Source organism: Salvelinus alpinus, chromosome 34 (assembly GCF_045679555.1).
Source record: "Salvelinus alpinus chromosome 34, SLU_Salpinus.1, whole genome shotgun sequence".
NCBI classification, from domain to species: Eukaryota; Metazoa; Chordata; class Actinopteri; order Salmoniformes; family Salmonidae; genus Salvelinus; species Salvelinus alpinus.
The window spans coordinates 2689304-2710586 of record NC_092119.1 but is presented as its reverse complement, the minus strand read 5'-3'; the positions used below and the strand labels follow the sequence as shown (position 1 = coordinate 2710586).

General features: G+C 50.9%; 2 protein-coding genes across 2 annotated transcripts in view; both read left to right on the top strand.

The window, feature by feature from the left end:
• The window catches only part of LOC139563414 (alpha-actinin-1-like), a gene marked incomplete in the record, with an annotated part of 117402 nt that extends 113862 nt beyond the window's left edge, over positions 1 to 3540 (top strand). The window contains 2 exon segments of the mRNA XM_071382063.1: positions 524 to 682; positions 2475 to 3540. Coding sequence (XP_071238164.1) covers positions 524 to 682; positions 2475 to 2633 — 318 coding nt within the window.
• A 1514-nt stretch (positions 3541 to 5054) lies between these two features.
• cox16 (cytochrome c oxidase assembly factor COX16) overlaps positions 5055 to 21283 on the top strand; it is a 28439-nt gene continuing 12210 nt past the window's right edge. The window contains exons 1-2 of the mRNA XM_071382056.1: positions 5055 to 5269; positions 5771 to 5848. Coding sequence (XP_071238157.1) covers positions 5210 to 5269; positions 5771 to 5848 — 138 coding nt within the window. The 5' untranslated portion in view covers positions 5055 to 5209. The remainder of the gene's footprint in view (positions 5270 to 5770; positions 5849 to 21283) is intronic.

Below are 21283 nucleotides of genomic sequence, written 5' to 3'. Positions count from 1 at the left end.
TACCTGTAGAAGAAAACAGGGATGATGGAAGCTGAAGACTTCAAAACCTGCCTTATCTCCCTCGGTTACAACATGGTAAAGGCGAAACATCCGCTCCAATCCCTCCCTCAGTCAAGTATCCTCCTATGGTTACTTATAAACGTATCAAAAATGTGTTTAAGTCTGCCTTGTAGTCATTTGTGGAAAGTTAACGACTGTTCACTTGTCTCTTCAAGATCAGTCTGCATTGAATTGGAAAACAAATGGTCCACCAATCATGATCACACTCTAGTTTGTGTACTGTCTCTATAGCCTGGTCCCTGTCACATCTGTTTGTGCTGTCATAACATGACCATAGTGGGCAAGACAACACAAACAGATCTGGAAACCAGGCTACGGCTCAAATGGCCCTACATAGTGCACTACTTTAGACCAGAGCCCTATGGAACCCTATTCCCTACATAGTGCACAACTTATGACCAGAGCCCAATGGGCCTACACAATGGTCCCCGTGGTAACAGTGTCCGTGGCTCCTGTCCAATAGGGTGAAGCAGAGTTCTCTCGCATCATGAGCATCGTGGATCCCAACCGGGTGGGTGTGGTCACGTTCCAGGCCTTTATTGACTTCATGTCCCGGGAGACGGCCGACACAGACACCGCTGACCAGGTCATGGCCTCCTTCAAGGTCCTGGCTGGGGACAAGGTACTCCAACTGGACCAGGGATGGGCAACTTCGATAGGGGTGGGAGCCACACAAAAAATCTGAACTCATCGTGAGGGGCCGCAGTGGCTTGTGGGTCTGTGTACCCACACACACACACACACACACACACACACACACACACACACACACACACACACACACACACACACACACACACACACACACACACATACACATACACATACAGTCAGAGCCGGCCCTAGCCTTTTGGGGGCCAAAATCGAAATCTTGACGGCGGAGAGTTTTAGAGTACATTTTCTGCAAATCTACACATTTTGCCATGGGGCAAAGAGAAAATGTTGCAGTTTGAAAGCAAATTCTACACATTTTGCCATAAGGTAGAGACACATGTTTGCAGTTTTTAGAGGCCCAGTGCAGTCAAAAAACAGATTTTCCTCCATTTTATATATATTTCCACACTGAGATTGGAATAATAGTCAGTCAGTATCAGTCAGTCGGTCAATCAATCAAATGTATTCATAAAGCTCGTTGAAGGTAAGTCTAAGAAGCGGTAGATCTGTTCTATGTGAGTTATAGATCTGTCATCCTCATTGAAAGCCAGTCTAAGAAGCGGTAGATCTGTTCTATGTGAGTTATAGATCTGTCATTCTCATTGAAAGCCAGTCTAAGAAGCGGTAGATCTGTTCTATGTGAGTTATAGATCTGTCATCCTCATTGAAAGCCAGTCTAAGAAGCGGTAGATCTGTTCTATGTGAGTTATAGATCTGTCATTCTCATTGAAAGCCAGTCTAAGAAGCGGTAGATCTGTTCTATGTGAGTTATAGATCTGTCATCCTCATTGAAAGCCAGTCTAAGAAGCGGTAGATCTGTTCTATGTGAGTTATAGATCTGTCATTCTCATTGAAAGCCAGTCTAAGAAGCGGTAGATCTGTTCTATGTGAGTTATAGATCTGTCATCCTCATTGAAAGCCAGTCTAAGAAGCGGTAGATCTGTTCTATGTGAGTTATAGATCTGTCATTCTCATTGAAAGCCAGTCTAAGAAGCGGTAGATCTGTTCTATGTTCGCTATTTCTATACTTCCCGTTCTTAAGTTTAATTTTTGCTTCTTTTACTTTTGGTTTTGTCCACCAGCTTCAAACAGCTGAAAATATTTCTGCTTTATGGAAAATATATTACACAGTGGCTTAAGATGGTACAATGATTCTCTACATTCTGAGTGCTTGATTTGTCACATAAACTAAAATTAGGCAAATTATTAGAATTTTAGCAACCAGGAAATGGCGGAGCAATTTTTTTGCTTATTGCACATTTAAGTAGTTACTTACTTTGGCCCACTGCCAAATCTTGCTTAGGGCCCCCAAAAGCCTAGAGGTGTTTTTTGCCTGATGAGCTTCCCTGAAATGTTCCTGAACATTCTGATACCTTTCTGATGCATTTCAGTGACTTACTGCTGCAAATACAAAATTGTTACACCTTTCCCATATTTTCAAGTCATTTGAAACATATTCTAGTTATTAGCCTTACGAACATAGAAACTTGGTTGCAGTTTCTATGCCACAACAGGTTTTCTTTATACATCTTTTAATACTGCTAATTAGAATGTGTTGTTCGGTGTCAAGTTATATGGCTACATTTTGTATGATTTTATGATTGTTTACTAAAAAGATATTGTTTACCATTTTATTTATAAATACATAAACGTCTATTTGTTTGGCCCACGGCCAACCACTCAGATTATATTTTGGCCAAACGAGCCCAAAGGTTTGAGAACCCCCTGAACCATTCTTACCTTGTTTCCCCCTACACCAGAACTACATCCTGGCCGATGAGCTTCGCCGTGAGTTGCCTCCTGACCAGGCAGAGTACTGTATCGTCCGCATGGCTCCCTACGCCGGCCCCGACGCGATACCCGGCGCCCTCGACTACATGTCCTTCTCCACCGCACTCTACGGAGAGAGTGACCTCTGAGTGACCTTTGACCCTTAATATGTCAGGTCACTCACCAGCCTACCTGCTCTTACCACCGGCCCGCAAGACCCTCCTACTGCCCCGACACCGCAGCTCTGCTCTAGCATAGGTCCCAGATCTGTTTGTGTTGTCTTGCCAACTCCTTCTCACTCATCGTTGTCACGCCAGTTTAGCAAAAGACAGGTCTGGCATCAGGCTAGCCCTGCTCTACAACGCTCAAAACAGCACAGACAGATCTGGCATCAGGCTAGCCCTGCTCTACAACACTCAAAACAGCACAGACAAATCTGGCATCAGGCTAGCCCTGCTCTACAACACTCAAAACAGCACAGACAAATCTGGCATCAGGCTAGCCCTGCTCTACAACACTCAAAACAGCACAGACAAATCTGGCATCAGGCTAGCCCTGCTCTACAATGCTAACATGTTTTTTCTATGTTCCTGGCCTCATCTTATATGTCATAATCATCTTGTCTGCCCCCCCCCCTTCCTTCTCCACCCCGTCCTCATTCCTCCCTCCGCCAACCCCTTTACTGGTGTAGGGTGAAGTTGCCCCTAGATGCTGATCTGGGGTCAGTTTAGCACTTTCCCTACTAATAGTTAAAGTTAGGTTTTGAGGGAGTGAAAGCTGATCCTAGATCTGTACCCAAGGGAAACTTCACCCCAGGACGGAGCCAAGCCCCTTCCCTCCCTCACACTTTGTCTCAGTTGGACTTGCTTCCCATGCAGAAACCCTCTCCAGGTTTACAAAAAGGGAGAGAAATGTGTTTTTATTTTTCTTGTTGTTATTGTTTTATCTTCATAAAAGGAATAAAGCTAACATATTTTATTATACAGAACAAAAAAAAGGTATTTTTCTTCACCAGGTAAAAGAAAGAAACAATTGAAATAAAGATAAATTGCTATACTTGGTCCTTAATTTACTCTCCTTCCTACTTTGCTAAAGTACACAGTGACATTAATAACCACTGACGTTTATTGTGTCTGTGATGAAGCTATATGTGATATTCAAAATGAATCATCTCCAGCAAAAGTACGACATTGTGAAGCGATGCTCCAGAACATTGTGAAGCGATGCTGCAGAACATTGTGACGCGATGCTGCAGAACATTGTGACGCGATGCTACAGAACATTGTGACGCGATGCTGCAGAACATTGTGACGCGATGCTGCAGAACATTGTGAAGCGATGCTGCAGAACATTGTGAAGCGATGCTGCAGAACATTATGAAGCGATGCTGCAGAACATTATGAAGCGATGCTGCAGAACATTATGAAGCGATGCTGCAGAACATTGTGAAGCGATGCTGCAGAACATTGTGAAGCGATGCTGCAGAACATTGTGAAGCGATGCTGCAGAACATTGTGAAGCGATGCTGCAGAACATTATGAAGCGATGCTGCAGAACATTGTGAAGCGATGCTGCAGAACATTGTGAAGCGATGCTGCAGAACATTGTGAAGCGATGCTGCAGAACATTGTGAAGCGATGCTGCAGAACATTGTGAAGCGATGCTGCAGAACATAAGACAATATCAAGCTGGAAAGTAGCTTTAGGTTCAGGTGTAATATGGTTCAATTTGGCACGAAGGGGTGTGGTATATAGCTAATATACCACGGCTAAGGGCTGTTCTTTAAGCACGACGCAACACGGAGTGCCTGGATACAGCCCTTAGCCGTGGTAAATTGGCCATATACCACAAACCCCCTGAGGTGCCTTATTGCTATTATAAACTGGTTACTGAAGTAATTAGAGCGGTAAAAATACATGTTTTGTCATAGCCGTGGTATACGGTCTCATATACCACGTCTGTCAGCCAATCAGCATTCAGGGCTGGAACCACCCAGTTTATAATAAAGATTAATTGTAGCTGGGGTGATAGACTGGATGTAGATTGGCTATAGGGCAATGCTGTGGATACAAGAGAAATATGCAATATCATATTCTGACATTTGAGCCCTGGGAGGTTTTATACCCAAGTTCAGTGCACCCTTCTAGCAAGAAGTAGTTATATTACCTTGTGTTTGAGAAGAATCCTGTTCCTATACAGCGTTTTCTTTGGGCCACTGGCTCTGGTCGTCTGCCATAGGAAGGTGGAAGGAAGATGGAAGAATGGATTCAGAGGCTGATAAAGAAGAAGAGACTGGGGGAAGAGCTTATTCATTTCCTTGATTCACTTACATATTTATGTTGGATTCTGTAATCAAATTACAGTAATATGGACAATGGAAGAAATTAAATAAGTGCGTTTGGCACGTTATTTAGATCAATGTTCTTTACAGAAACACGTAGCTAATGTGGGGGCTTTTTTTTTCTAAATATAACGTGACGAAAGTAATATGCCAACATTTCTCATACATATTAACAATAATTCATCAGACAAAATCATACAAATAACACTACTTCAGTGTTTCAACCTCTGTTGTCACTCCACATGCGGAACTAAAAATGGGAGTTTATGAAACATCCGGGAATTATAGTGAGTAGGACTACTCGTAAGTGCGTCCGACAGAATTCACCTTCCGCAGTGAACAACAAGTAACATGGGGTTGTAGAGTTATCTGGGTCGAATAATTATGTTGACCTTCAAAGCATTACAGAGGAACAAAACCCTTAAATATGGCGTTCCCATGTTGGTGAGTCATAGGTTTGATACCGTCTTTTTCAGTTTCGTGACAAGACCTTTGCTCGCTAGAGAGAGGGTAGCTAGCTTAGCTATCAGTGGCTATTAGTTTATCAGCTAGCTACAGTTGGCTACATCCTAGATAGCAGCTTGAGCAGTAGTATCAACATGTAGGCTACAAACACGAAGAACAGTCATTATAAAATCAGATCAGCTAGCTAGCTAGTTAAGTGGTTTCGTGCCGTTACTTGCTGAAGCGACTGACAAAATACAAGCCACTCTCCAAACAATGAAAGTGCAAGTGACCTGAGACATCATCTTCAATAGATAGTTAACTAGAAGCGCTAATAATCATCCATTCTCTATTTAAACACATACACGCATATTCATCCTTGACAACATACGATTTTTGTTTCAATAGTTAGTGCAGTCAGAGATAGTATGACTGTACTGTATATTGATGACAATGCCTCATAATGAAACCAACTTACGACGTATGGATTCTGTTTCTAAGTTGCTGGTAGTGGGAGGTTCCTTTGGGCTCCGGGAGTTCACACAGATCCGCTACGATGCTCAGAAGATCATGAAGAAGGTAAAGCAGCTGACCCAGCGTAATGAAATCAACACTGTGTCCTCTGAAATGTATGAAACACTGCCGTTAGACACTGTGAAGTGTAGACCCAACAGAACAGACAGGCAGTATGAGACATCCCGAGGCGCTGAGGAGTATAACCTCCTTCTAGTCCTAAAAGGTTATTTGATTCCTCAGCAATATCTTATATTCTTGCTGTATCAATTACCTTTTTATAATATATATATTTTTTTACGTATATCATTTTACTCGTTCAAATGTATGCGTGTGCGTGAACATTTGACTGATGATTTGATGGCCCCGTCACTGAATGCGGCTGTAGCCCTACCCGGTAGACAGATTACCGCTCATGAGAGAGTCAGTCACGACACGGGTACGCTCGATCCTTTAGGTGTCAAAATAGCACAATGTATTCAGTGGGTTGCCCTCTAGGACTGAAATCGGTACATTATTGTGACAGAATCATCATACCTCTATGCAGCTGTATATGCTATATACCACCTATCACTAATTTAGGATCTTTGATGACAAAAAAAAACAGTGCTCTTAAATGAATAGCTATGATGATAAAATGACATCTCTGTCTAGTTTTGAACCCTGATCTGAGGGTGTGTGTGTGTGATCGCAAATGACCCCCTATTCCTTGGTTACCAAATGAACCCCTATTCCCTGGTTACCAAATGACCCCCCTATTCCCTGGTTACCAAATGACCCCCTATTCCCTGGTTACCAAATGACCCCCTATTCCCTGGTTACCAAATGATCCCCCTATTCCCTGGTTACCAAATGACCCCCTATTCCCTGGTTACCAAATGACACCCTATTCCCTGATTTACCAAATGACCCCCCTATTCCCTGGTTACCAAATGACCCCCTATTCCCTGGTTACCAAATTACACCCTATTCTGTATATAGTGCACTATTTTTGAATAGGGTGGCATTTGGGATGCAGTCTAGGGCTGGAGCTGGGCGAGGACAGGAGGACATCATGCCCAGGGAAGCAAGCCTGTCTGTTCCAGGCAGCTGACCCCTCACACACAGTCACTCACTACCCTCCTCTTCCCCTTCGCTTCCCCTTCCCCTTCTTCTTCTCCTCCTCCTCTTCTCTTGTCTGCTCTTGCTCTCTTAGGGGGCCAGGGGCTGATGCACTAGACCTGGGCAACAATCCACATTGAGAAAAATGACCTGAATTGATACGATAACGATTAAATAGAATACTACATTTATAACGGGAACGTGCACCGCCGTTTATAACGGTAACGTGCACCGCCTTTTATAACGGTAACGTGCACCGCAGTTTATAACGGTAACGTGCACCGACGTTTGTAACGGTAACGTGCACCGCAGTTTGTAACGGTAACGTGCACCGCCTTTTATAACGGTAACGTGCACCGCAGTTTATAACGGTAACGTGCACCGCCTTTTATAACGGTAACGTGCACCGCCGTTTATAACGGTAAGGTGCACCGCTGTTTATAACGGTTCACATTTCTCTAGTAAAGGCTACTTATCGCGATGAACAACATCAGCAAAATGGTCGGTGTCGATAATTTTCCCACTTTATCGTCCCAGTTCTATGATATACCCTCCCCATGCACAGCCTCCCCCTTAACCCTGGGCCTCAGCAGTGACAGTCTCCCTCTGAACCCTGGGCCTCAGCAGTGACAGCTTCCCTCTTAACCCTGGGCCTCAGCAGTGACAGCCTCCCTATTAACCCTGGGCCTCAGCAGTGACAGCCTCCCTCTTAACCTTGGGCCTCAGCAGTGACAGCCTCCCTCTTAACCCTGGGCCTCAGCAGTGACAGCCTCCCTCTTAACCCTGGGCCTCAGCAGTGACAGCCTCCCTCTTAACCCTGGGCCTCAGCAGTGACAGCCTCCCTCTTAACCCTGGGCCTCAGCAGTGACAGCCTCCCTCTTAACCCTGGGCCTCAGCAGTGACAGCCTCCCTCTTAACCCTGGGCCTCAGCAGTGACAGCCTCCCTCTTAACCCTGGGCCTCAGCAGTGACAGCCTCCCTCTAAACCCTGGGCCTCAGCAGTGACAGCCTCCCTCTTAACCCTGGGCCTCAGCAGTGACAGCCTCCCTCTTAACCCTGGGCCTCAGCAGTGACAGCCTCCCTCTTAACCCTGGGCCTCAGCAGTGACAGCCTCCCTCTTAACCCTGGGCCTCAGCAGTGACAGCCTCCCTCTTAACCCTGGGCCTCAGCAGTGACAGCCTCCCTCTTAACCCTGGGCCTCAGCAGTGACAGCCTCCCTCTTAACCCTGGGCCTCAGCAGTGACAGCCTCCCTCTTAACCCTGGGCCTCAGCAGTGACAGCCTCCCTCTTAACCCTGGGCCTCAGCAGTGACAGCCTCCCTCTTAACCCTGGGCCTCAGCAGTGACAGCCTCCCTCTTAACCCTGGGCCTCAGCAGTGACAGCCTCCCTCTGCTGCTTCTGTGATTATGTATGTTTTTAAGTTTTGTGTGTGTGTGGCATCTGCGCGTGTGTGTGGCATCTGCGTGTGTGTGCGCGTGTGTGTGTGTGTGTGGCATCTGCGTGTGTGTGTGTGAGAGAAATAATCTTATGTATGCCTAGGCCTGGCTAAATAGCCGTGGGTCAGAGTGCAGTGCACACACACACACACACACACACACGCACACCCATGTTAGCACCACTCCATCTTCCCTCCCAGATAGCGACCTAGTTAAGTCTTACAGCCGCTGACTGTCTCTATGACCCAGATGGAGTTCTTCCTCAATGACTCATTCCATTGAAGCCCCTCCAGACCAACACGGGTCGTGTCCCAAATGGGTCCCTATGTCAGGGGGGTCCAACTCATTCCGTGGAGGGACTAGGGTCTACAGGTTTATTCTTCTTATTCCCTTTCAATTAAGACCTAGAAAACCAGGTGAGGGGAGTTCCTTACTAATTAGGGACCTCCTCGTTCCCTTCTCGTCCCCTTCTCTTCCCCTTCTCTTCCCCTTCTCGTCCCCTTCTCTTCCTCTTCCCCTTCTCGTCCCCTTCTCGTCCCCTTCTCGTCCCCTTCTCGTCCCCTTCTCTTCCTCTTCCTCTTCTCTTCTCGTTGGGAGAAGTTGCTCTCGGAGGATGTGTTGGTACCAATCTTTATTCATGGCTGTGTTCTTAGGCAAAAATTGTGAGTGAGCCCACTCCCTTGGCTGAGAAGTAACCCCACACATGAATGGTCTCAGGATGCTTTACTGTTGGCATGACACAGGACTGATGGTAGCGCTCACCTTGTCTTCTCCGGACAAGCTTTTTTCCGGATGCCCCAAACAATCGGAAAGGGGATTCATCAGAGAAAATGACTTTACCCCAGTCCTCAGCGGGGGTAAATTGCAATTCATCTGATCACTGATAACATTCCGGAGTATATGCAAATTGCCATCATACAAACTGAGGCAGCAGACTTTGTGAAAATTAATATTTGTGTCATTCTCAAAACTTTTGGCCACAACTGTACTTTGTAGTGCACTACCTGTATAGGGAATACGATGCCCTTTGGGACTCAGGTCATGGTCTCCTCTCAGGGTTCCCCCCCCTCTAGAATTGGTCTCCTCTCAGGGTTCCTTCCCATCTAGAGTTGGTCTCCTCTCAGGGTTCCCCCCCATCTAGAGTTGGTCTCCTCTCAGGGTTCCCCCCCATCTAGAGTTGGTCTCCTCTCAGGGTTCCCTCCCATCTAGAGTTGGTCTCCTCTCAGGGTTCCCCCCCATCTAGAGTTGGTCTCCTCTCAGGGTTCCCCCCCCATCTAGAGTTGGTCTCCTCTCAGGGTTCCTCCCCCATCTAGAGTTGGTCTCCTCTCAGGGTTCCCCCCCATCTAGAGTTGGTCTCCTCTCAGGGTTCCCCCCCATCTAGAGTTGGTCTCCTCTCAGGGTTCCCTCCCATCTAGAGTTGGTCTCCTCTCAGGGTTCCCTCCCATCTAGAGTTGGTCTCCTCTCAGGGTTCCCTCCCATCTAGAGTTGGTCTCCTCTCAGGGTTCCTCCCATCTAGAGTTGGTCTCCTCTCAGGGTTCCTCCCATCTAGAGTTGGTCTCCTCTCAGGGTTCCTCCCATCTAGAGTTGGTCTCCTCTCAGGGTTCCTCCCCTCTAGAGTTGGTCTCCTCTCAGGGTTCCCCTCCTCCATCTAGAGTTGGTCTCCTCTCAGGGTTCCCTCCCATCTAGAGTTGGTCTCCTCTCAGGGTTCCCTCCCATCTAGAGTTGGTCTCCTCTCAGGGTTCCTCCCATCTAGAGTTGGTCTCCTCTCAGGGTTCCCCTCCTCCATCTAGAGTTGGTCTCCTCTCAGGGTTCCTTCCATCTAGAGTTGGTCTCCTCTCAGGGTTCCTCCCATCTAGAGTTGGTCTCCTCTCAGGGTTCCTTCCCTCCCATCTAGAGTTGGTCTCCTCTCAGGGTTCCTCCCATCTAGAGTTGGTCTCCTCTCAGGGTTCCTTCCCTCTAGAGTTGGTCTCCTCTCAGGGTTCCCCTCCTCCATCTAGAGTTGGTCTCCTCTCAGGGTTCCCTCCCATCTAGAGTTGGTCTCCTCTCAGGGTTCCCTCCCATCTAGAGTTGGTCTCCTCTCAGGGTTCCTCCCATCTAGAGTTGGTCTCCTCTCAGGGTTCCCCTCCTCCATCTAGAGTTGGTCTCCTCTCAGGGTTCCCCACCTCCATCTAGAGTTGGTCTCCTCTCAGGGTTCCCTCCCATCTAGAGTTGGTCTCCTCTCAGGGTTCCTTCCCATCTAGAGTTGGTCTCCTCTCAGGGTTCCTCCCATCTAGAGTTGGTCTCCTCTCAGGGTTCCTTCCATCTAGAGTTGGTCTCCTCTCAGGGTTCCTCCCATCTAGAGTTGGTCTCCTCTCAGGGTTCCTCCCATCTAGAGTTGGTCTCCTCTCAGGGTTCCTTCCCTCCCATCTAGAGTTGGTCTCCTCTCAGGGTTCCTCCCATCTAGAGTTGGTCTCCTCTCAGGGTTCCTCCCATCTAGAGTTGGTCTCCTCTCAGGGTTCCCCTCCTCCATCTAGAGTTGGTCTCCTCTCAGGGTTCCCCTCCTCCATCTAGAGTTGGTCTCCTCTCAGGGTTCCCCTCCTCCATCTAGAGTTGGTCTCCTCTCAGGGTTCCCCTCCTCCATCTAGAGTTGGTCTCCTCTCAGGGTTCCTCCCATCTAGAGTTGGTCTCCTCTCAGGGTTCCTTCCCTCCCATCTAGAGTTGGTCTCCTCTCAGGGTTCCTCCCATCTAGAGTTGGTCTCCTCTCAGGGTTCCTCCCATCTAGAGTTGGTCTCCTCTCAGGGTTCCTTCCCATCTAGAGTTGGTCTCCTCTCAGGGTTCCTTCCCTCTCATCTAGAGTTGGTCTCCTCTCAGGGTTCCCTCCCATCTAGAGTTGGTCTCCTCTCAGGGTTCCCTCCCATCTAGAGTTGGTCTCCTCTCAGGGTTCCTTCCCATCTAGAGTTGGTCTCCTTTCAGGGTTCCTCCCATCTAGAGTTGGTCTCCTTTCAGGGTTCCTCCCATCTAGAGTTGGTCTCCTCTCAGGGTTCCTTCCATCTAGAGTTGGTCTCCTCTCAGGGTTCCCCTCCTCCATCTAGAGTTGGTCTCCTCTCAGGGTTCCCCTCCTCCATCTAGAGTTGGTCTCCTCTCAGGGTTCCTTCCCATCTAGAGTTGGTCTCCTCTCAGGGTTCCCTCCCATCTAGAGTTGGTCTCCTCTCAGGGTTCCCTCCCATCTATAGTTGGTCTCCTCTCAGGGTTCCTTCCCTCCCATCTAGAGTTGGTCTCCTCTCAGGGTTCCTTCCCATCTAGAGTTGGTCTCCTCTCAGGGTTCCTTCCCATCTAGAGTTGGTCTCCTCTCAGGGTTCCTTCCCTCTCATCTAGAGTTGGTCCCCTCTCAGGGTTCCTTCCCTCCCATCTAGAGTTGGTCTCCTCTCAGGGTTCCTTCCCTCCCATCTAGAGTTGGTCTCCTCTCAGGGTTCCTTCCCTCCCATCTAGAGTTGGTCTCCTCTCAGGGTTCCTTCCCTCTAGAGTTGGTCTCCTCTCAGGGTTCCCTCCCATCTAGAGTTGGTCTCCTCTCAGGGTTCCTTCCCATCTAGAGTTGGTCTCCTCTCAGGGTTCCCCCCATCTAGAGTTGGTCTCCTCTCAGGGTTCCCCCCCATCTAGAGTTGGTCTCCTCTCAGGGTTCCTTCCCTCTAGAGTTGGTCTCCTCTCAGGGTCCCCTCCCATCTAGAGTTGGTCTCCTCTCAGGGTTCCTTCCCTCCCATCTAGAGTTGGTCTCCTCTCAGGGTTCCTTCCCATCTAGAGTTGGTCTCCTCTCAGGGTTCCCCCCATCTAGAGTTGGTCTCCTCTCAGGGTTCCCCCCCATCTAGAGTTGGTCTCCTCTCAGGGTTCCTTCCCATCTAGAGTTGGTCTCCTCTCAGGGTTCCCCCCATCTAGAGTTGGTCTCCTCTCAGGGTTCCCCCCCATCTAGAGTTGGTCTCCTCTCAGGGTTCCTTCCCATCTAGAGTTGGTCTCCTCTCAGGGTTCCCCCCATCTAGAGTTGGTCTCCTCTCAGGTTTCACCCCCATCTAGAGTTGGTCTCCTCTTCAGGGTTCCTTCCCTCTAGAGTTGGTCTCCTCTCTAGGGTCCCCTCCCATCTCAGAGTTAGTCTCCTCTCAGAGTTATTCCCTCCCATCTAGAGTTGTTCTCCTCTCAGCGTTCCTTCCCTCCCATCTAGAGTTGTTCTCCTCTCAGCGTTCCTTCCCTCTCATCTAGAGTTGGTCTCCTCTCAGGGTTCCCTCCCATCTAGAGTTGGTCTCCTCTCAGGGTTCCTTCCCTCCCATCTCTAGAGTTGGACTCCTCTCTCAGGGTTCCTTCCCTCCCATCTAGAGTTGGTCTCCTCTCAGGGTTCCTTCCCTCCCATCTAGAGTTGGTCTCCTCTCAGGGTTCCTTCCCTCCCATCTAGAGTTGGTCTCCTCTCAGGGTTCCTTCCCTCCCATCTAGAGTTGGTCTCCTCTCAGGGTTCCTTCCTTCCCATCTAGAGTTGGTCTCCTCTCAGGGTTCCTTCCCCCTAGAGTTGTTCTCCTCTCAGGGTTCCTTCCCTCCCATCTAGAGTTGGTCTCCTCTCAGGGTTCCTTCCCTCCCATCTAGAGTTGGTCTCCTCTTAGGGTTCCTTCCCTCCCATCTAGAGTTGGTCTCCTCTCAGGGTTCCTTCCCTCCCATCTAGAGTTGGTCTCCTCTCAGGGTTCCTTCCCATCTAGAGTTGGTCTCCTCTCAGGGTTCCTTCCCTCCCATCTAGAGTTGGTCTCCTCTCAGGGTTCCTTTCCATCTAGAGTTGGTCTCCTCTCAGGGTTCCTCCCATCTAGAGTTGGTCTCCTCAGGGTTCCCCCCATCTAGAGTTGGTCTCCTCTCAGGGTTCCTTCCCATCTAGAGTTGGTCTCCTCTCAGGGTTCCTTCCCATCTAGAGTTGGTCTCCTCTCAGGGTTCCTTCCCTCTCATCTAGAGTTGGTCCCCTCTCAGGGTTCCTTCCCTCCCATCTAGAGTTGGTCTCCTCTCAGGGTTCCTTCCCTCCCATCTAGAGTTGGTCTCCTCTCAGGGTTCCTTCCCTCCCATCTAGAGTTGGTCTCCTCTCAGCGTTCCTTCCCTCTCATCTAGAGTTGTTCTCCTCTCAGCGTTCCTTCCCTCCCATCTAGAGTTGTTCTCCTCTCAGCGTTCCTTCCCTCTCATCTAGAGTTGGTCTCCTCTCAGGGTTCCTTCCCTCCCATCTAGAGTTGGTCTCCTCTCAGGGTTCCTTCCCTCCCATCTAGAGTTGGTCTCCTCTCAGCGTTCCTTCCCTCCCATCTAGAGTTGGTCTCCTCTCAGGGTTCCTTCCCATCTAGAGTTGGTCTCCTCTCAGGGTTCCCCCCATCTAGAGTTGGTCTCCTCTCAGGGTTCCCCCCCATCTAGAGTTGGTCTCCTCTCAGGGTTCCTTCCCTCTAGAGTTGGTCTCCTCTCGGTCCCCTCCATCTAGAGTTGGTCTCCTCTCAGGGTTCCTTCCCTCCCATCTAGAGTTGGTCTCCTCTCAGGGTTCCCCCCATCTAGAGTTGGTCTCCTCTCAGGGTTCCCCCCCATCTAGAGTTGGTCTCCTCTCAGGGTTCCTTCCCTCTAGAGTTGGTCTCCTCTCAGGGTCCCCTCCCATCTAGAGTTGGTCTCCTCTCAGGGTTCCTTCCCTCCCATCTAGAGTTGGTCTCCTCTCAGGGTTCCTCCCGTCTAGTTGGTCTCTTCTCAGGGTTCCTTCCCTCCCATCTAGAGTTGGTCTCCTCTCAGGGTTCCCCCCCATCTAGAGTTGGTCTCCTCTCAGGGTTCCTTCCCTCCCATCTAGAGTTGGTCTCCTCTCAGGGTTCCTTCCCTCCCATCTAGAGTTGGTCTCCTCTCAGGGTTCCCTGCCATCTAGAGTTGGTCTCCTCTCAGGGTTCCTCCCATCTAGAGTTGGGTCTCCTCTCAGGGTTCCCTCCCATCTAGAGTTGGTCTCCTCTCAGGGTTCCCTCCCATCTAGAGTTGGTCTCCTCCTCAGGCTTCCTTCCCATCTAGAGCTCTGGTCTCCTCTCAGGGTTCCTCCCATCTAGAGTTGGTCTCCTCTCAGGGTTCCTCCCATCTAGAGTCTGGTCTCCTCTCAGGGTTCCTTCCATCTAGAGTTGGTCTCCTCTCAGGGTTCCTTCCCATCTAGAGTTGGTCTCCTCTCAGGGTTCCCTCCCATCTATAGTTGGTCTCCTCTCAGGGTTCCTTCCCATCTAGAGTTGGTCTCCTCTCAGGGTTCCTTTTCCCATCTAGAGTTGGTCTCCTCTCAGGGTTCCTTCCCATCTAGAGTTGGTCTCCTCTCAGGGTTCCTTCCCTCTCATCTGTCTAGAGTTGGTCTCCTCTCAGGGTTCCTTCCCTCCCATCTAGAATTGGTCTCCTCTCAGGGTTCCTTCCCTCTAGAGTTGGTCTCCTCTCGAGGGTTCCTCCAATCTTAGAGTTGGTCTCCTACTCAGGGTTCCTTCCCTCTAGAGTTGGTCTCCTCTCAGGGTTCCCCCCAGTCTAGACGTTGGTCTCCTCTCAGGGTTCCCTCCCATCTAGAGTTCGTCTCCTCTCAGGGTCCCCTCCCATCTAGAGTTGGTCTCCTCTCAGGGTTCCTTCCCTCCCATCTAGAGTCGGTCTCCTCTCAGGGTTCCTTCCCTCTAGAGTTCGTCTCCTCTCAGGGTTCCTCCAATCTAGAGTTGGTCTCCTCTCCAGGGTTCCCCCCCATCTAGAGTTGGTCTCCTCTCAGGGTTCCCTCCCATCTTAGAGTTTGTCTCCTACTCCAGGGTCCCCTCCCATCTAGAGTTGGTCTCCTCTCAGGGTTCCTTCCCTCCCATCTAGAGTTGGTCTCCTCTCAGGGTTCCTGCCCATACTAGAGTTGGTCTCCTCTCAGGGTTCCTTCCCTCCCATCTAGAGTTGGTCTCCTCTCAGGGTTCCTTCCCATCTAGAGTTGGTCTCCTCTCAGGGTTCCTCCCATCTTAGAGTTGGTCTCCTCTCAGGGTTCCCCCCATCTAGAGTTGGTCTCCTCTCAGGGTTCCTTCCCTCCCATCTAGAGTTGGTCTCCTCTCAGGGTTCCTTCCCATCTAGAGTCTGGTCATCCTCTCAGGGTTCCTCCCATCTAGAGTTGGTCTCCATCTCAGGGTTCCCCCCATCTAGAGTTGGTCTCCTCTTCAGGGTTCCTTCCCTCCCATCTAGAGTTGGTCTCCTCTCAGTGTTCCTTCCCTCCCATCTAGAGTTGGTCTCCTCTCAGGGTTCCTTCCCTCCCATCTAGAGTTGGTCTCCTCTCAGGGTTCCTTCCTTCCCATCTAGAGTTGGTCTCCTCTCAGGGTTCCTTCCCTCCCATCTAGAGTTGGTCTCCTCTCAGGGTTCCTTCCCTCCCATCTAGAGTTGGTCTCCTCTCAGGGTTCCTTCCCTCCCATCTAGAGTTGGTCTCCTCTCAGGGTTCCTTCCCTCCCATCTAGAGTTGGTCTCCTCTCAGGGTTCCTTCCCTCCCATCTAGAGTTGGTCTCCTCTCAGGGTTCCTTCCCTCCCATCTAGAGTTGGTCTCCTCTCAGGGTTCCTTCCCTCCATCTAGAGTTGGTCTCCTCTCAGGGTTCCTTCCCTCCCATCTAGAGTTGGTCTCCTCTCAGGGTTCCTTCCCTCCCATCTAGAGTTGGTCTCCTCTCAGGGTTCCTTCCTTCCCATCTAGAGTTGGTCTCCTCTCAGGGTTCCTTCCCTCCCATCTAGAGTTGGTCTCCTCTCAGGGTTCCTTCCCTCCCATCTAGAGTTGGTCTCCTCTCAGGGTTCCTTCCCTCCCATCCTAGAGTTGGTCTCCTCTCAGGGTTCCTTCCCTCCCATCTAGAGTTGGTCTCCTCTCAGGGTTCCTTCCCTCCCATCTCAGAGTTGGTCTCCTCTTAGGGTTCCTTCCCTCCCATCTAGAGTTGGTCTCCTCTCAGGGTTCCCCCCATCTAGAGTTGGTCTCCTCTCAGGGTTCCCCCCCATCTAGAGTTGGTCTCCTCTCAGGGTTCCCCCCATCTAGAGTTGGTCTCCTCTCAGGGTTCCTTCCCTCCCATCTAGAGTTGGTCTCCTCTCAGGGTTCCTTCCCTCCCATCTAGAGTTGGTCTCCTCTCAGGGTTCCTTCCCTCCCATCTAGAGTTGGTCTCCTCTCAGGGTTCCTTCCCTCCCATCTAGAGTTGGTCTCCTCTCAGGGTTCCTTCCCTCCCATCTAGAGTTGGTCTCCTCTCAGGGTTCCTTCCCTCCCATCTAGAGTTGGTCTCCTCTCAGGGTTCCTTCCCTTCCATCTAGAGTTGGTCTCCTCTCAGGGTTCCTTCCCTTCCATCTAGAGTTGGTCTCCTCTCAGGGTTCCTTCCCCTCCATCTAGAGTTGGTCTCCTCTCAGGGTTCCTTCCCCTCCATCTAGAGTTGGTCTCCTCTCAGGGTTCCTTCCCCCTAGAGTTGGTCTCCTCTCAGGGTTCCTTCCCCCTAGAGTTGGTCTCCTCTCAGGGTTCCTTCCCTCCCATCTAGAGTTGGTCTCCTCTCAGGGTTCCTTCCCTCCCATCTAGAGTTGGTCTCCTCTCAGGGTTCCCTCCCATCTAGAGTTGGTCTCCTCTCAGGGTTCCTTCCCTCCCATCTAGAGTTGGACTCCTCTCAGGGTTCCTTCCCATCTAGAGTTGGTCTCCTCTCAGGGTTCCTTCCCATCTAGAGTTGGTCTCCTCTCAGGGTTCCTTCCCTCTCATCTAGAGTTGGTCTCCTCTCAGGGTTCCCTCCCATCTAGAGTTGGTCTCATCTCAGGGTTCCTTCCCTCCCATCTAGAGTTGGTCTCCTCTCAGGGTTCCTTCCCTCTAGAGTTGGTCTCCTCTCAGGGTTCCTCCAATCTAGAGTTGGTCTCCTCTCAGGGTTCCTTCCCTCTAGGGTTGGTCTCCTCTCAGGGTTCCCCCCCATCTAGAGTTGGTCTCCTCTCAGGGTTCCCTCCCATCTAGAGTTGGTCTCCTCTCAGGGTTCCTTCCCTCTAGAGTTGGTCTCCTCTCAGGGTCCCCTCCCATCTAGAGTTGGTCTCCTCTCAGGGTTCCTTCCCTCCCATCTAGAGTTGGTCTCCTCTCAGGGTTCCTTCCCTCCCATCTAGAGTTGGTCTCCTCTCAGGGTTCCTCCCATCTAGAGTTGGTCTCCTCTCAGGGTTCCTTCCCTCCCATCTAGAGTTGGTCTCCTCTCAGGGTTCCTTCCCTCCCATCTAGAGTTGGTCTCCTCTCAGGGTTCCTCCCATCTAGAGTTGGTCTCCTCTCAGGGTTCCCCCCCATCTAGAGTTGGTCTCCTCTCAGGGTTCCTTCCCTCCCATCTAGAGTTGGTCTCCTCTCAGGGTTCCCCCCCATCTAGAGTTGGTCTCCTCTCAGGGTTCCTTCCCATCTAGAGTTGGTCTCCTCTCAGGGTTCCCTTCCCATCTAGAGTTGGTCTCCTCTCAGGGTTCCCTTCCCATCTAGAGTTGGTCTCCTCTCAGGGTTCCCCCCCATCTAGAGTTGGTCTCCTCTCAGGGTTCCCTCCCATCTAGAGTTGGTCTCCTCTCAGGGTTCCTCCCATCTAGAGTTGGTCTCCTCTCAGGGTTCCTCCCATCTAGAGTTGGTCTCCTCTCAGGGTTCCTTCCATCTAGAGTTGGTCTCCTCTCAGGGTTCCTCCCATCTAGAGTTGGTCTCCTCTCAGGGTTCCTCCCATCTAGAGTTGGTCTCCTCTCAGGGTTCCTTCCCTCCCATCTAGAGTTGGTCTCCTCTCAGGGTTCCTCCCATCTAGAGTTGGTCTCCTCTCAGGGTTCCTTCCCTCTAGAGTTGGTCTCCTCTCAGGGTTCCCCTCCTCCATCTAGAGTTGGTCTCCTCTCAGGGTTCCCTCCCATCTAGAGTTGGTCTCCTCTCAGGGTTCCCTCCCATCTAGAGTTGGTCTCCTCTCAGGGTTCCTCCCATCTAGAGTTGGTCTCCTCTCAGGGTTCCCCTCCTCCATCTAGAGTTGGTCTCCTCTCAGGGTTCCTCCCATCTAGAGTTGGTCTCCTCTCAGGGTTCCTCCCATCTAGAGTTGGTCTCCTCTCAGGGTTCCCTCCCATCTAGAGTTGGTCTCCTCTCAGGGTTCCCTCCCATCTAGAGTTGGTCTCCTCTCAGGGTTCCCTCCCATCTAGAGTTGGTCTCCTCTCAGGGTTCCCTCCCATCTAGAGTTGGTCTCCTCTCAGGGTTCCCTCCCATCTAGAATTGGTCTCCTCTCAGGGTTCCCTCCCATCTAGAGTTGGTCTCCTCTCAGGGTTCCCTCCCATCTAGAGTTGGTCTCCTCTCAGGGTTCCCTCCCATCTAGAGTTGGTCTCCTCTCAGGGTTCCTTCCCATCTAGAGTTGGTCTCCTCTCAGGGTTCCTCCCATCTAGAGTTGGTCTCCTCTCAGGGTTCCTTCCATCTAGAGTTGGTCTCCTCTCAGGGTTCCCCTCCTCCATCTAGAGTTGGTCTCCTCTCAGGGTTCCTTCCCATCTAGAGTTGGTCTCCTCTCAGGGTTCCCTCCCATCTAGAGTTGGTCTCCTCTCAGGGTTCCCTCCCATCTAGAGTTGGTCTCCTCTCAGGGTTCCCTCCCATCTATAGTTGGTCTCCTCTCAGGGTTCCTTCCCTCTAGAGTTGGTCTCCTCTCAGGGTTCCTTCCTATCTAGAGTTGGTCTCCTCTCAGGGTTCCTTCCCATCTAGAGTTGGTCTCCTCTCAGGGTTCCTTCCCTCTCATCTAGAGTTGGTCTCCTCTCAGGGTTCCTTCCCTCCCATCTAGAGTTGGTCTCCTCTCAGGGTTCCTTCCCTCTAGAGTTGGTCTCCTCTCAGGGTCCCCTCCCATCTAGAGTTGGTCTCCTCTCAGGGTTCCTTCCCTCCCATCTAGAGTTGGTCTCCTCTCAGGGTTCCTCCCATCTAGAGTTGGTCTCCTCTCAGGGTTCCTTCCCTCCCATCTAGAGTTGGTCTCCTCTCTGGGTTCCCCCCCATCTAGAGTTGGTCTCCTCTCAGGGTTCCTTCCCTCCCATCTAGAGTTGGTCTCCTCTCAGGGTTCCTTCCCTCCCATCTAGAGTTGGTCTCCTCTCAGGGTTCCCTGCCATCTAGAGTTGGTCTCCTCTCAGGGTTCCTCCCATCTAGAGTTGGTCTCCTCTCAGGGTTCCTTCCCTCTAGAGTTGGTCTCCTCTCAGGGTTCCCTCCCATCTAGAGTTGGTCTCCTCTCAGGGTTCCCTCCCATCTAGAGTTGGTCTCCTCTCAGGCTTCCTTTCCATCTAGAGTTGGTCTCCTCTCAGGGTTCCTCCCATCTAGAGTTGGTCTCCTCTCAGGGTTCCTTCCATCTAGAGTTGGTCTCCTCTCAGGGTTCCCCTCCTCCATCTAGAGTTGGTCTCCTCTCAGGGTTCCTTCCCATCTAGAGTTGGTCTCCTCTCAGGGTTCCTTCCCATCTAGAGTTGGTCTCCTCTCAGGGTTCCCTCCCATCTATAGTTGGTCTCCTCTCAGGGTTCCTTCCCATCTAGAGTTGGTCTCCTCTCAGGGTTCCTTCCCTCTCATCTAGAGTTGGTCTCCTCTCAGGGTTCCCTCCCATCTAGAGTTGGTCTCCTCTCAGGGTTCCTTCCCTCCCATCTAGAGTTGGTCTCCTCTCAGGGTTCCTTCCCTCTAGAGTTGGTCTCCTCTCAGGGTTCCTCCCATCTAGAGTTGGTCTCCTCTCAGGGTTCCCCCCCGTCTAGAGTTGGTCTCCTCTCAGGGTTCCTTCCCTCCCATCTAGAGTTGGTCTCCTCTCAGGGTTCCTTCCTTCCCATCTAGAGTTGGTCTCCTCTCAGGGTTCCTTCCCTCCCATCTAGAGTTGGTCTCCTCTCAGGGTTCCTTCCCTCCCATCTAGAGTTGGTCTCCTCTCAGGGTTCCTTCCCTCCCATCTAGAGTTGGTCTCCTCTCAGGGTTCCTTCCCTCCCATCTAGAGTTGGTCTCCTCTTAGGGTTCCTTCCCTCCCATCTAGAGTTGGTCTCCTCTCAGGGTTCCTTCCCTCCCATCTAGAGTTGGTCTCCTCTTAGGGTTCCTTCCCTCCCATCTAGAGTTGGTCTCCTCTCAGGGTTCCTTCCCTCCCATCTAGAGTTGGTCTCCTCTCAGGGTTCCTTCCCATCTAGAGTTGGTCTCCTCTCAGGGTTCCCCCCCATCTAGAGTTGGTCTCCTCTCAGGGTTCCCCCCCATCTAGAGTTGGTCTCCTCTCAGGGTTCCTTCCCTCCCATCTAGAGTTGGTCTCCTCTCAGGGTTCCTTCCCTCCCATCTAGAGTTGGTCTCCTCTCAGGGTTCCTTCCCTCCCATCTAGAGTTGGTCTCCTCTCAGGGTTCCTTCCCTCCCATCTAGAGTTGGTCTCCTCTCAGGGTTCCTTCCCTCCCATCTAGAGTTGGTCTCCTCTCAGGGTTCCTTCCCTTCCATCTAGAGTTGGTCTCCTCTCAGGGTTCCTTCCCCTCCATCTAGAGTTGGTCTCCTCTCAGGGTTCCTTCCCCTCCATCTAGAGTTGGTCTCCTCTCAGGGTTCCTTCCCCCTAGAGTTGGTCTCCTCTCAGGGTTCCTTCCCCCTAGAGTTGGTCTCCTCTCAGGGTTCCTTCCCTCCCATCTAGAGTTGGTCTCCTCTCAGGGTTCCTTCCCTCCCATCTAGAGTTGGTCTCCTCTCAGGGTTCCTTCCCTCCCATCTAGAGTTGGTCTCCTCTCAGGGTTCCTTCCCTCCCATCTAGAGTTGGTCTCCTCTCAGGGTTCCTTCCTTCCCATCTAGAGTTGGTCTCCTCTCAGGGTTCCTTCCCCCTAGAGTTGTTCTCCTCTCAGGGTTCCTTCCCTCCCATCTAGAGTTGGTCTCCTCTCAGGGTTCCTTCCCTCCCATCTAGAGTTGGTCTCCTCTCAGGGTTCCTTCCCTCCCATCTAGAGTTGGTCTCCTCTCAGCGTTCCTTCCCTCTCATCTAGAGTTGGTCTCCTCTCAGGGTTCCTTCCCTCCCATCTAGAGTTGGTCTCCTCTCAGGGTTCCC